Raw genomic sequence first — 13,546 nt, forward strand, 5'->3', positions numbered from 1 at the left:
AATGCTAACTGTGTTGAAGTGTTCATTTTCTCATGGCACGAAGGTAAAATTTCAGTTGGGCCTTCGATGATATAATCATTGACAGTTGCGAGTCTACTCCCCATAACATCGATGCTACACCAGCTAAACCACAGCGGCAGTTGACACTCTTCACCGCAAATCAATCATGTTCTTTTCCTGTGTGAAAACTCAGCATGAAACATGTGCTGCTCGCACGCATACAACAACACAGAGTAACGGAGTTCTTATGAGAGTGCTTAAAGTGTCCGTTTAACACCTTTTAGATCAATCACTTCTGCACATTCAAAGAGAGGGAAGTTTGCAAACGTGTCGCTTTAGACTAGGTTTATCATTTTAAAAATTTTTTTTTATTGTATGTCGGCTGATGTTTTATGCTTTTTCATTCAAATATTACAAACCAGTTGCATGCCATAGATAAATTAAGACGGATGCTGCTCCAGTTTGTTTTCTAAGAAAAACAACCACTGCAGCACATGCCTCTAACCATAGGTGATCTCTCACAGGTGATAGAAACCAGTTCCCATCCAGTCATGACGGGGAATTCCAGCAGCTTCAAGCTAGACAACACCACCCGGGCCCTGTTCCTGAATGTAAACACCAGCGTTGCCATCTCTGTCATCTACATGATCGTCACTGCCGTTAACCTGACAGGAAATGGCCTCTCCATGTGGCTCCTCATCTTCCGCACCTCCCCCAAGACCCCCTCCATCATCTTCATGATTAATCTCACCCTCACCGACTTGGCCCTCGGCGCCGCGCTGCCTTTTCAGATCGCCTACCAGCTCCAAGGATACCACTGGAAGCTGGGACCCAAGATGTGCAGGTACCCGTTGTAACTGCAGTGCTGATGTTGAAGTATTGATACGGGGTGTCTTCAACAGAAATCCACAGAAATTTGAGAGAACGTGTTGTTTGAACCTGTTGGCCTTGTAATATTTTGTTATTTTCACAGCTACTCAGTGTACATCCACAGTCCACCAGTTGGAATAGTTTGACATTTAGGGAAGAACACTTGTTTGCTGTCTTGCCAAGAATCAATGAGAAGATCGATATCCCTCTTATGTTTGTTCGCTCAATATGATCGGGCGGCAACCTCCGGTTCCGAAAAGTGAAGCCAATGCTGAAGTGCCTTAAACTTGCATTCTCTCTCCTATTGGTTGCAAAAAGAAGTCTGGTTGTATAGAAGTCTATGAGAAAATGACTCTACTTCTCACTTGATTTATTACCTCATTAAACATTGTAAACATGAGTTTATGATCTCAATCTCTAGTTTCAAGTCTTCTTCAATTACAGCATGATGTTCATTTAGTAAATTATGGTCCATTTAGAGTCAAATACACCATAAAAACTGTTTATAAGAAGGTCTCTACCACGGCGTCACTCCTCTGCAGTCCAAATGTGGTCCCTTTTGTTTACTGGTTGCAAAGAAAACCAAGATGGCGATGACCAAAATCCAAGATGGCAACGGCCAAAATGCCAAACTCTAGGCTTTTAAACCGTAGTCCACAAACAAATGGGGGAAGTCACAATGACTATGTCTGCTTCTCATGTACAGCCTATGGCGGTGATTTGTCCAGTCTCCACTGGGTGCCTGGCAGCCTCACTGTGGCGACAAGACTCCTTGATTTCACTACCCCTCACCAACTTGTTAAATACATACAAGAACCAAACAATTCATAACGTGTACATTTGTGAGAAGTGCTGGCTGGTGTATTTTTCTTACTTTTGGACTGGACAGGGCGGGCTAGCTTTTACCATCTGTTTCCAATCTTAATGCTAAGCTAAGCTACCCGACTGCTGCCTGTGGCTTTATATCGATCAGACAAATAGGAGAGTGGTATTGATCTTCTCATCTTTCTTTTTGCTTTAACCAGTGATTGAATAAAACCCTCTTCTTCTATGTATCCACCCACAGCGTCATGACCCTTGTCTTCTACACCAACATGTACTGTTCCATTCTGACCATGATGGCCATCGGAATTGACCGCTACCTGGGCATCGTCAGGCCCATGCGGTTCAGGCAGACCAGGGTTCGGAAGTCCATCGCTGTCCTCAGCTGCCTCCTCATGTGGGGCGTGGTCCTGAGCGTACTGTATCCACTGATGACCACAGACCTGACCTTTGAAATTCAGGAACTCGGGATTACCACATGCTTTGACGTGCTGAAGAAAGACATGCTCCCGAGCCTATCTGCCTGGGCGGCCTTTCTCTTCAGCATGGTGTTCGTCCTCTTCCTCTTCCCTTTCTGTGTCACGACATTCTGCTATGTCAGTGTCATACGCAAACTGGCCAGAGATTCCAAGACAGCCCAGAAAAAGAGAGCCATACGTCTGGCCTTTATCGTCCTCCTGGTGTTCACCGTCTGCTTCGCGCCCAACAACATCCTCCTGTTGACTCACACAGTGCTGAGACTCTTCTACGAGGACTCTATCTACATGGCCTACAAACTGTCTCTATGTTTCAGCTGCCTGAACAGCTGCCTCGATCCGTTCATTTATTACTTTGCTTCCAAGGATTTCAGACATAAACTGAGACAGATAATCAATCTGAAGAGCCTGAATAGCATGGACTCAATGAAGATGGAGCGTAAAGAGAGTTTTTACTCCTCACATTACGCTGTCGAAAGTCCGGAGGGAGAACACAGCAAGATGCCATCCAGAGCATAGAGAGACAGAATGAGAGGAAGAGAGAAAAAAAGAGTAAGAGAGACAAGGGAAGTGAGAGGTGTGGTGTGTCAATCTCTTACAACATCTAAAAATGTCTAAATCATTTAAGTTCACTTTTTTTATGTGCACCACAGAACAAATGAACACGGTAAGCATTGTATTTCCCGAGATAATGACTTATGTGTTATCTTAAAATGTGAAACATTTATTGCAACCAATGTATTTATAATCATGGGTAAATAAATCTGCCACAGGCATCATATTAGTTTTTGTATTCAAAAATATGTAGAGTGTACAAGTGCAAATAAAATGTGAAGATATAAGCCTTCTCAAATGGAAAGTTGTAACGTTTTTAACATGATCTCTGTAAATGCCTTTATGCTGTGTTGAATTGGTTGAATTGTTTTCACTTTGTTTTCTTCCTCTACTACTGTATATTATATGTTGTATAGATGTATAATAAATGCTATTATTGTTGTTATTATTATCATTTTATTATTGTTATTATTAGTACTTGCATACTACTCATATAGAAGGTAAGGTACTACTCTGTGCACGTTGTGGTTCCGCCCACTTTCTGAAACGTCATCGCGTATGCGCCGTCACGTTGGTGGTAGTGTCCTAATGGTCGTGACCAGCTAAGCAAGCAGCTGTGTCAGTTTCCTGACTGGAGCAAGAAATATATGAGCAGGTGAGCGATACCGTACTATCTACAGTAACGTAACAGCCAGACCTTAAAACGTGTTCTTCTTAATGACTTTGTGCATTCAACCGTGTCGCGCTTTTGGAATGACAACGCGCGTATTTGCGTATTAGCCGCTAGCTAACACCAAGTTTACACATTAGGGGAAACTATAGCTAGCAGAGTTGTGAACTATCCATGCATGTCGTAAGTTAAATCTTTTTTGTTAGGATATGCTTGGGACATTATGTATCACGTAACGTTACGTGGTTAACTTTGGCTCCTTCCATAGAAGCCATATATTGATTATGTAGGCACAATAAAGATATTAGTCTAACTTTACATTGTCTGGAAAAGCTGTAACCTGGTTGAAATGGCCAATGTTAACGTTACCCAGCATGCAATTAACGCCACAGTGAGCGGAATTGTCTTCACAGCACAGACAGCAGAATGTTGTCTTTTTATGAATGAATTATTCTAGTATGTGTGTTTGAGAAATATTGGGCTAGGGCTGCAACTAACTACTGCTTTTATAACAGATTAGTCCATAGTGTTTAAAATAATAATATGTTATGCTTGTTTTGTCAAAAACCTAAAATATACAATTGAAAATAATAGAAATCGTATTAAAGCAGCAAAGCCTCACATTTGAGAAGCTGGGACTAGTGAACGTTTGTTATGTGTCCTTAATGAATTACTTAAATGATTCTCAAAATTGATTGTTGTATTGATTGACTGATTCATTAATCAATCACTGTTTGGACCTGACCTCCTGTCCTCCTGACTGTGCATGACTGAACATCTGCAGTGGCCTGACTCGTTATTGCTGCCACCTTACATAGACTAGATCTAGTTCTAAAATGTTCAACTGTGTTTATCACCTTAGGGCGGTTAAACGAGAACACCACCATGGTGCTGAACCCTGTCATTTCCAAGCTCGCTGGTAAACTGGTTGTGCTGGCAAGTGCTTCTCCTCGGAGACTGGAGATTCTCAGCAATGCGGTATGTTGCCCTCTGGTTAAACTCATGGAATGGTATATTAATCCACATTTTATCGTGATCACATGTTGAGCAAATGCCCCAGCAATTAGAGAGCTGTCATGTGATCGTATGCATCATATAAGTTACAGTTACAGATTTTTAAATGCAAAATAATAACACATTTAGGTGCATCTGTAGAACATCTCACCTCTCTTATTTTGTCATATCTGATGATAATGCTGTCAATCATAATGAACATAATCATAATAGGTTCATAGTGTATTTTGAACTCGACTGATGTATTATCGCAGACATATCTGTATTGATGTGTATGTCCCTCGACAGTAACAATCTATTGCTTTATAGACGATGTGTTCAGGGTATTTTGGAAACGGTGTTGCCGTTGGATGTTTTCCACCAGAGAACACTGATCTTTTTTTTAACTGTAAAATATAATAATGATAATAATAATGATACAACATAGTGATTTTCAAATTTCTCAAAGACTCTTTACATGCTGTTGAAAAAACCCCCCAAGTAAAACATGCAGAAAAGCTCTTCAATAGCCTACAGACCAAAACAATGTTCAATATGAAAGAAAGAACTACAATAAAATGGTGTCGTAAAAAAAAAAAAAAGAAACGGGGGAGGACTAAGCTGGGGAACGTAATTCAAGTATTAAGTATCCCACACATTAAACATATCAGTCACAGTTCTTTTTATGTATAAGAGTGAGTCAGACGTCGACCTCGGAAATCCAGCGTGGTTTGGGGTACAATTTTGTGGTTTCTTTTTTCACTCCTTTGCAGGGCTTACGGTTTGAGGTGGTACCATCCTGGTTCAAAGAAACTCTAGACAAGGGACTTTTCAAAGCACCTCATGAGTATGCTGTGGAGACGGCCAAACAGAAGGCCCTGGAGGTGGCCAGGAGGATGCCCTTTGTGAGTTAAGCTCCTTGTTGTATGGCAGCATGTATTAACCCCTCGAATGACTTACTGATAACATATTGTTTCAGAAGCACCTGAAGACTCCAGACATAGTAATCGGAGCAGACACTATTGTGGTGAGAGGAGGAAAGCTTTACAGTATTTTATTGGCTTACTCTCTTTTTCAATCTTTTTTTTTATTATTAACTCTGGCCATTGATTTTTCATTTCCACAGACTGTAGATGGCATGATTCTGGAGAAGCCAGTGGACAAAGATGATGCTTACAGGATGCTGTCAAGGTGAGTGTGTTTTACGTTTGTATGTGAGTTATCATTAGTATGAATGTATCATTACATTTCCCTCTTTCTTTATCTTTCTCTTCCAGCTTGAGCGGTAAAGAGCACAGCGTCTTCACTGGTGTAGCTATCGTCCTCTGCCATGAAAAAGAAAGTAAGTCACAGCTCCACTTTCAGATTGTTTTCTGTCGAAATTTGATGAAAGCACACCCATTAAAACAGTTTAGGTACTTGTTGTATCTTCTATTTCTTAAATGCTCAGCAAGAATATCTGTGAGGCAAAGTTATACATTCTTGCACTGTAGGATTTAATGCCAGTTTCCTAAATATGCTGTATATGGGAGGCCTTTACTGGTCAATTGTAGTGGACAGTAACATTTCATTTTCATAAACCAACCCCCCCCCCCCCCCCCAGACGAAGAAGTGGATTACCAGTTGATTGAGTTCTACGAAGAAACAAAGGTGAAGTTTGCTGATCTCTCCGATGATATGCTGTGGGAGTACATCAATAGCGGTGAACCCATGTGAGTAGGAAACTTTTGAACTTTCAACCGCTCCTGATTTCTCTTTGTGCAGTAACATAACCACGCATTTGCTCAATGGAGGTCATTTGCTGCACGTTGTATTTACGAAGCTGCTGTTTTTTTGGACTTTGGTGCGTGAGTTTAGTGTGAGCTGTGTTTGCCTTGTCCTGTTTGACATGGAATGTGTAAGCAAAAAGTAAAAATACCCTGGCCCGGGTTGGATTGGGTCATCACAGATATAGCCCTGTGTGCGTGTGTGCAACTGTGTGTTAATCTGAGTGTATATGTTTGTGTCTCCGTGTGTGTCAGGGACAAAGCTGGAGGCTATGGTATCCAGGCTCTCGGCGGGATGCTTGTAGAGTACGTCTACGGAGACTTCCTCAATGTTGTGGGTTTCCCCCTTAACCACTTCTGCAAACAGCTGGACCGTATTTACAACCGGTGCACTTCCTCCTCGGACCAACAGACCGAGTCCATCCGGCCGAGCCACAACGGCACTCACGCCACCTCGGCGCTCACTCAGCCCCCGCCCAAACTGTCAGCTCAGTCCAGCCACAGTCCCAGCTCTCCCGCCAAACATAACCCCACGTCCGGCTCCAGACCGAACTCTTCAGCCGCTTCCCTCCATGAGGTTAGTTGAGCACAGGCAGTTACTTTTTTTTACTGTCATTATCTATAAAGTAACGGTCTCCCATTTCTAGGTGGACAGGAACGGCAGTGCAAATGAAGCGGATGGGAGTTGTTGCACGTTGGTAAACAGCCTGTCCAAACACACAGAGGATAGAGAGGCTAATCTCAGAGACTCTGAGAACACATTACCGCTGATGACCAGCAGAGGGCAGGTGATTGAGCTCAATGTGACAGAGCAGGAGGACAGCGAGCCGAAAAAAGAAGACTTGCAGCAAATCGTCGATCTGATGGATGGATTCAAAGCCTCAAAGGTATAATTACAAACTGTGTATTCTTATAATATTAAAGCCCTATGTTTTTTGTAGTGACATGTAACCAAATGATTGTTATTATAAATACATTACTTCCTATACGAAACTGCTCACAACAAGGTCTGTGGATGATCTTGAGTAGATTATCTGAGGAAACTCGCACCAAAACAATGTAGATTGATAAATAGAAGTACAGGTGAGGGGTAAAATATGTGTTTCTGATTTGGGGGTGAACTGTCCCTTTTCAAAGGAAAACATTAGGGAATATACACTTATTCTCTTTTCTTGCTAAGAGTTACATTAAAGATTGATACCACTTTAATACATGTACATTAGCTCAAGTTAAAGGGACAGTTCACCCTAAAAGTCACCAATTAACATGCATCTGATTTGATTAATCTGTACAAAAAAAGTGTAGAAAGGACTAGTTGTGATTTTATCGAGGGTTATGTGCAGGACTATTTATTTATTTATTTTAGCATTTTGCATGTGTTTCTTGATCTGCAAGCACAAGGCACTCTCAAATCACATGCATTCACATTGATAAAATTGCACTTTACTCCCGTATCCATTCCACCTCTCTCTAAATGTTCCAGGCGCTGTTTACCGCATCCAAGATGTGTGTGTTTGACCTGCTGCAAAGCCGACCAGGGCTGGATGCAGCACAGGTGGCCCAGGAGATCAAAGCCTCTGTGAAGGGCACCCAGTGCCTGCTGGAAGCCTGTGTGTCTCTGGGACTGTTGAGGAGCAAAGAGAGACGTGAGTCCGAGCTGGTCTCTTAAAGAGATGGCGTTCAAAACTCAACTTGAAATGAACCTCTTGCATGTTTTGTGGCATCTCTACTCGCAGCGTGCAAGAAGCCGGTGTTCGAGAACACAAATCTGGCCTCTTGCTTTCTGCTGACGGACGCTCCCTGCTCACTGCGCGGCTACATCCAGCATTGTAACGACACCGTGTGGCCTCTCTTCTCCCACCTTGAGAGCGCCGTGTGGGAGGGCGCCAACCAGCGCGAGAAGGCTTTTGGCAAGACATCCACGGATATGTTTCAGGTGATTGAGATAAGTTTAGCCTCAGATGGATTCACGGGGGGGGAAAATAAAAAGGATAATATTTGAAATGTCCTTTGTTTCTATTGAAAGGATACTTTCCACAAACGTCAAGAAGTCCAGCTGAGATTCATGAATGCCATGCACAGCATTGCTAAAGTTACAGGACAAGCTGTAGCAACAGCCTTCGACCTCTCCAGGTTTAAAACTGCCTGCGACCTCGGAGGTAAGGAGAAGAATGGAAAGCTTAAAAAAATTATTTAAAAAGTGTACCAGAGAGTAATAAACCATTCTTTTATTATCTTTTTTTCCCAGGATGCACTGGTGCCATGGCCTATGAGTTTACCAAAGCCCATCCCGGGTTGTCTGTGACAGTGTTTGACTTGCCAGCAGTGGTTGAGATGAGTGAACATTTCCATCCTCTGCACACAGACAACAGGATGTCATTTGTAGGAGGTGTGTGTGTGTGTGTGTGTGTGTGTGTGTGTGTGTGTGTGTGTGTGGAAATACAGTCCGTTCAATGACAGAGAGCTGGCTGCTGCTGTCTCAGATCACAGTAACACCTCCCTCACTCTGACTGTAGCTCATGTCTTTCTCCTCTCTGCGTGAACAGGAGACTTCTTTAAAGACGAGCTGCCCAAAGCAGACTTGTACGTCCTTGCGAGGATTCTCCATGACTGGCCTGATGAGAAAGTGCATATTCTGCTGAGTAAAATCGCAGATGCGTGCTCGCCAGGTAAAATTCTCCAAGTTTCTTTTAATCTTTACTACACGTTGACCGAACAATGCATGCTAACATGTTTGAAACGTAAATGTTTAATATAACAATCTCAGTCATGTGCTAGTGAAACTTTTGAGACTGTAGCAATTTAGTAATTGCCCACAATCTGATTAAAATCATATCTACTGTGAGATCAGCTGCTGTGTAGTTTGTTTTCAGTTAACCACAGTCTCTTAGTTCTCAGTGGAAGTGCTGCTGTATACTGTCAGTGGTGTTTCGTGACGTATAAAACAAGAAGCTGGCAAGTTCAAAAGCCAAGCCAAAATACCAACTTGATGGCATTTTTGTTTCCCCTCTTGATTGTTATTCTTTGCCTTAAGCAAAGGAAGTGGCAAAAACCACCACTGTTGTGGTCTCTAAAGTTGTATACCCGCATACAAATCATGCTCTTCCACCATGCTCCCAGGCTGCGGACTCCTGCTGAGCGAGATCTTCCTGGATGAAGACCGAGGCGGGCCGAGGCGCGGCCTGCTGCAGGCCCTCAGCATGAGCGAGGGGAGCCAGAGGAGCGCGACGGAGTACGGCCTGCTTTTGAAGAGCCACGGGTTCACGACGGTACACGTCAGACACACGGACAGCCTCCTGGATGCTATACTCTGCATCAAAGCGTGACCGACGACAGCCTCGACAACACTGTGTTGAAGGTCTTGTTGAATACTGTAGACCTTTTTTACCAAAATCAGGGACTAAGGTCAGGAATGTTTTCATGAGGAAGTGTGAATCAAGTGAACAAAGAATCAGTTTGTGTTTGAGGTATTGGGACATAAAACAGACAGAGTATATTGTTTTGTACTAGGCATTCTGTAATTTTCCTTTGTCTTGAACAAAGTCTTCTGTTGAGACCACGTTGGACGGACAGACAGCCCACTCTGCCCCTCGGTCTCTGAACATGCTCGCCCAGACTGAGGGCACAGAGAGCCAGTATACACCCTCAGTGCTTTTATTGCCTATAAAATGAATGCTCCTGTTTCTCATTCATTCCTTTGATTTGTGTTCTGGCCTTTTAATCTGTGGTTGAAAAAAATTATAATAATAGTAGGAATACAACAATAGGTATTACCAAAGTTTACTTAAGTAAAATAATGTAAGTATAATCAGGAAAATTAAATATAGCACCAAAAGTAAAAGTACCCATAATGCAGGATGAATAATGTTATTTAAATTGGACGATTATTTCTGATTTAATTAAGTTGTAAGATACAATTTGATTCATCTGGTAAAGCTGGAGCTAATTTGAAAAAGTGTTATACAAATTGATTATTAAAAGCATTATTTTGGAATGATTGCCTATATCTATATTCAAGAAGTCTAGCAGTAGTAACGTCTCTGTGTAGTCAACAACTGCCAAATCAAATAAAGAAAGTACACATCAATTATATTTTAACAAATATTAGTCTCATTTTTCAAATTTAACTGGATGGATTATAAATAATACATAGAAAGACATGAATAAATGTTCTTCTCATTTCAAGTAAAAATAATGGCTGGATTAAAAAATAAATTACGTAACAAAATTCATTTTAGAAAAGTTATTTTCACTGAATTGCTCTGCAGCTTTAAATTCAGTTCATTCAGCGTGAAGTGAAAAAGCCACAATATAATAATTTTCTCATCTACTAAAAAGAGATATTAGTGTTGGAAGAATTCACCTCTATGAGTCTGTCCAGTCAGAGTCTAATGACTGGTCTCTCTGGACATTTTTCTCTTTTGTAAATAGTCCTATGATTTGACTTTCACAACTCTCACCTCAATAGTCCTGCTCTGCTGTCTATATCCTCGTATCTCCCCGTGTGTCACGGTGTGTGTACATCTCACTCAAATCAGGAAACTTGTCAGAATACACAATATATATTTGATTGGATGAGCTGCATCACGTAATGTGATTCACAACGCATTGATCGGTGTTTTTCCTGCACCGCTGAACAAGTGCCGTAAATGCTGGAATAATTCCGCTACATAAAAAATGCCCTTCAAAATAAAATCTTTTTTTTTTTTTTTTTTTCGTTAGGCAAAGGCCCGCGACCCACCAGTTGAGAATCACTGGCCTATACTATGGCATCTACAAGTAAACGTCCAAAGTCTTTCTGTGGTTGGCTTGCAGCTTCCTCGTTCCACACGCGCTCTCGTGCTGGTCATCTGGGTGTCGGCTGTAAACTGGAGGGTTCATCCTGCCTCGTAAATACGTGTGTCACGTCACCATAAATGAATCTGGATGCAATGGGAGAAAGGATCAACAAGTCAAATACAAGCAGCGTCATCGTCCGAGTGGGGGTGTCGTTTTTTTTGTACGCTGGTGTTTTGTCTCTCCCAGTGGACATGACTTCACGTTCACTTCAACTTTCTAGGGCAGACCTGGGCATTGTACAGTCCGTTGGCTGTTGCCGACCAGCCCGCGAGACGTCAATGTGAAATTCGGAATAAAACGTAAATAATTGTAAATCATGCACGGAATACAGCTGCGTTGCTTTTATTGTGATGGCGACTGCTGCTGTTTTTTTTTTTTTATCTCAATGTACGTACGTTAGAACGTTCGTGAATATGTGCGAGCAGCAGCGTCACTGCAATCCCAATAATATCAGTGTCGGCAGCCGGAATCGGCCGGTGTATTTGGCGCGTAATTCATCCCGAGTCTCGGCCCGACGTGTTTCTTCCGGCATGCCGAGTTTACGCCGGAGCAGGGCCACGTCATTATGGCTACCTGGGATGTGTTGCTGATACAGACCGACACGGACATCTGAGGCTTTGCTAGCTATGTTGCTAAAGCAACATGATCATGTTGGTTCTCTCTGGATCGACCTACATAATTATGTGAACAATCATTCTCCGTGATGGAGTTTAACAAATCCAGATCCTCTCTCGCTGACGATCACATGTCACCTCCTTCACATATCACCTCACACATTCAACCTGACTTCAGTGCACTCCTTTACTGAACTGAAAATGAGGACATTGTACTACAAACAATTGTAATAAAAGTACTACTTTTGCAGAAACACGATCCCTGTCAGTGTTTTACTATTATATATGGATATTACATATGCATTTGTTTGGATCATTATTCCTGCTGCAGATGTTTAAGGTGGAGCTCATTTTAACTCCTTTATACTCTGTTCAGTTTGGATAGTTAGGAAGGGTTTGAAAAATTGTAATGTGCAAAGTAACAAAAGCTGTCAGACAAATGTAGTGGAGTAAAAAGTACAATATTTCCCTCTGAGATGTAGTGGAGTGGAAGTACAAAGTTGATTAAAATGGAAATACTCAAGTAAAGTACCTTTAATTTGTACTTAAGTACAGTACTTAAGCAAATAGACTTAGTTACATTCCACCACTGATCATAATGTTTACTCTAACCATTCACAGCTTATCAGAACCTTACAATTTACTTTTTATAAAGAGGTGGAATAATATAGAGCAGGATCCAGTTCAGTCTATTGGTCCGGCCCTCCACAACAGGCCCTGTTTCTCATGTGCCCACCCCTGGTCCAGAGAGATTCAAGTGTTCTGGAAGTGAGAGAGCCCCAATGAACATTACACAAAGAGAGAGAGAGAGCTTAAAGTCTGGTCAAGAATCAAGACGAAGGCTTTACATTCAGTTCAGTTACTGTGTTGTGTCCAAACCACTTAGCACGTCTTCCTCTCAAAGTAACTGGCAGCAGCATGTTAAGCTGGATGATTTTACGTGATGAAAACTCGATGTTCTTCAGTGTACTTGAGTGTAAAGGTCTTTGCAAACCTAGATCTGTATTTTTCATGTAGCCTACGTTTTTTGAAATCCATCATCCGATGAAAAACGTTACGCACAGAAACCTTGCACACCGAGTCCGTTGCATTTTGTTGTTCTCTTTGGTGCGAAAATTTTCGCAATGCGAGTCAAAACTGTATTATTAACAGTGGGTTCAGTGGATTGCACTCGTCCTAAACTGGGCTAGTGAAAGAATGAGAATAGCAAAAAGCTATCGTTTAGCTGCCTAGAGCACAATCACTGCTGTCTAATCTTTCTTACAATCTTTGTTCCCTGACTCAAAGCTGTTCCACAATCACCTGCCATAATCCATCTCTGAATTCCCCGTCACAGTCTGACACCCAGCCACCGTCGGACCACAAGAGCCACGAGTCTGAAATCCAACAATCAGATCAACCAGAGTCCTGATCCACCTACAGGATCTACCTGGACTCCATGGCTCGTGGCCACAGACGTAGCCGTCACGGTTTGATTCCAAAATAACTGTATTAAAAGCGATTTAGCCGGATCACTCACTGCTTTACTTTTTACTGCTAGATTCATATCTGGAAAAACATAACATTGATATGAATGTCCATTATCAATTCCCCAAGCCTTGTTGAACTGTTGTTTATAAAAAATGAAGCTGGAATAGTTATGAAGAAATTGGCAACCGTTTCCATGTTTTATTTTTTCACTTTTAACTTTTCACAGCGAAGACCACTGACAGTTTGTCCAGCATGAGCCACTAGTGTAGGAGCAGGAAGGGTCCCTGCCCGTGTCTCAGTAAAGGAGAGACGTGTCAATCAATCAGCCGACTGGCTTCCTGCAAAATGCCCACCATGCTTTACCAGAACAGGAGGACATACCCTCAGAGGAAAGTTAGAAAAGAAATTATTCTGATCTAAGTTTTCTCTCCTGTGTTTATGACTTAAGAACTGATGGAAAAAAACAATTTT

General features: G+C 42.0%; 2 protein-coding genes across 4 annotated transcripts in view; both read left to right on the forward strand.

The window, feature by feature from the left end:
* The window catches only part of p2ry8 (P2Y receptor family member 8), a 4,131-nt gene extending 963 nt beyond the window's left edge, over positions 1 to 3,168 (forward strand). Inside the window, exons 2-3 of one of the 2 annotated variants that reach the window (XM_031870154.1) lie at positions 525 to 844; positions 1,937 to 3,168. In XM_031870154.1, the coding sequence (XP_031726014.1) occupies positions 552 to 844; positions 1,937 to 2,687 (1,044 nt within the window). In that variant the 5' untranslated portion in view covers positions 525 to 551 and the 3' untranslated portion in view covers positions 2,688 to 3,168. Of the gene's footprint in view, positions 1 to 29; positions 845 to 1,936 lie in introns of those variants that run through there. The other variant, XM_031870153.1, reaches the window with a different exon arrangement.
* Positions 3,169 to 3,217: 49 nt separating this feature from the next.
* asmtl (acetylserotonin O-methyltransferase-like) lies at positions 3,218 to 10,192 on the forward strand. 2 transcript variants are annotated; one of them, XM_031870148.1, is made up of 15 exons: positions 3,218 to 3,378; positions 4,256 to 4,371; positions 5,160 to 5,291; positions 5,369 to 5,413; positions 5,513 to 5,577; positions 5,664 to 5,728; positions 5,990 to 6,098; positions 6,408 to 6,729; positions 6,800 to 7,039; positions 7,636 to 7,798; positions 7,889 to 8,088; positions 8,179 to 8,311; positions 8,401 to 8,541; positions 8,699 to 8,821; positions 9,273 to 10,192. In XM_031870148.1, the coding sequence occupies exons 2-15, from the start codon at positions 4,279 to 4,281 to the stop codon at positions 9,476 to 9,478; spliced, it is 2,037 nt and encodes a 678-aa protein (XP_031726008.1). In that variant the 5' UTR covers positions 3,218 to 3,378; positions 4,256 to 4,278; the 3' UTR covers positions 9,479 to 10,192. The 2 variants fall into 2 exon arrangements, with proteins under 2 accessions (XP_031726008.1, XP_031726007.1); XM_031870147.1 differs by having other exon boundaries at positions 3,219 to 3,378; positions 5,366 to 5,413.
* Positions 10,193 to 13,546: the final 3,354 nt, after the last annotated feature.

Source organism: Anarrhichthys ocellatus, unplaced genomic scaffold (assembly GCF_004355925.1).
Source record: "Anarrhichthys ocellatus isolate YVR2014 unplaced genomic scaffold, GSC_Weel_1.0 scaffold51, whole genome shotgun sequence".
NCBI lineage: Eukaryota > Metazoa > Chordata > Actinopteri > Perciformes > Anarhichadidae > Anarrhichthys > Anarrhichthys ocellatus.

Excerpts from the sequence above, each read along its gene's own strand:
- asmtl (XM_031870147.1), top strand. The coding sequence starts at position 4,279 with ATGGTGCTGAACCCTGTCATTTCCAAGCTCGCTGGTAAACTGGTTGTG. Across the intron at positions 4,372-5,159 it reads TGGAGATTCTCAGCAATGCG|GGCTTACGGTTTGAGGTGGT; the intron begins GTATGTTGCCCT and ends ACTCCTTTGCAG. Across the intron at positions 6,730-6,799 it reads CAGCCGCTTCCCTCCATGAG|GTGGACAGGAACGGCAGTGC; the intron begins GTTAGTTGAGCA and ends TCCCATTTCTAG.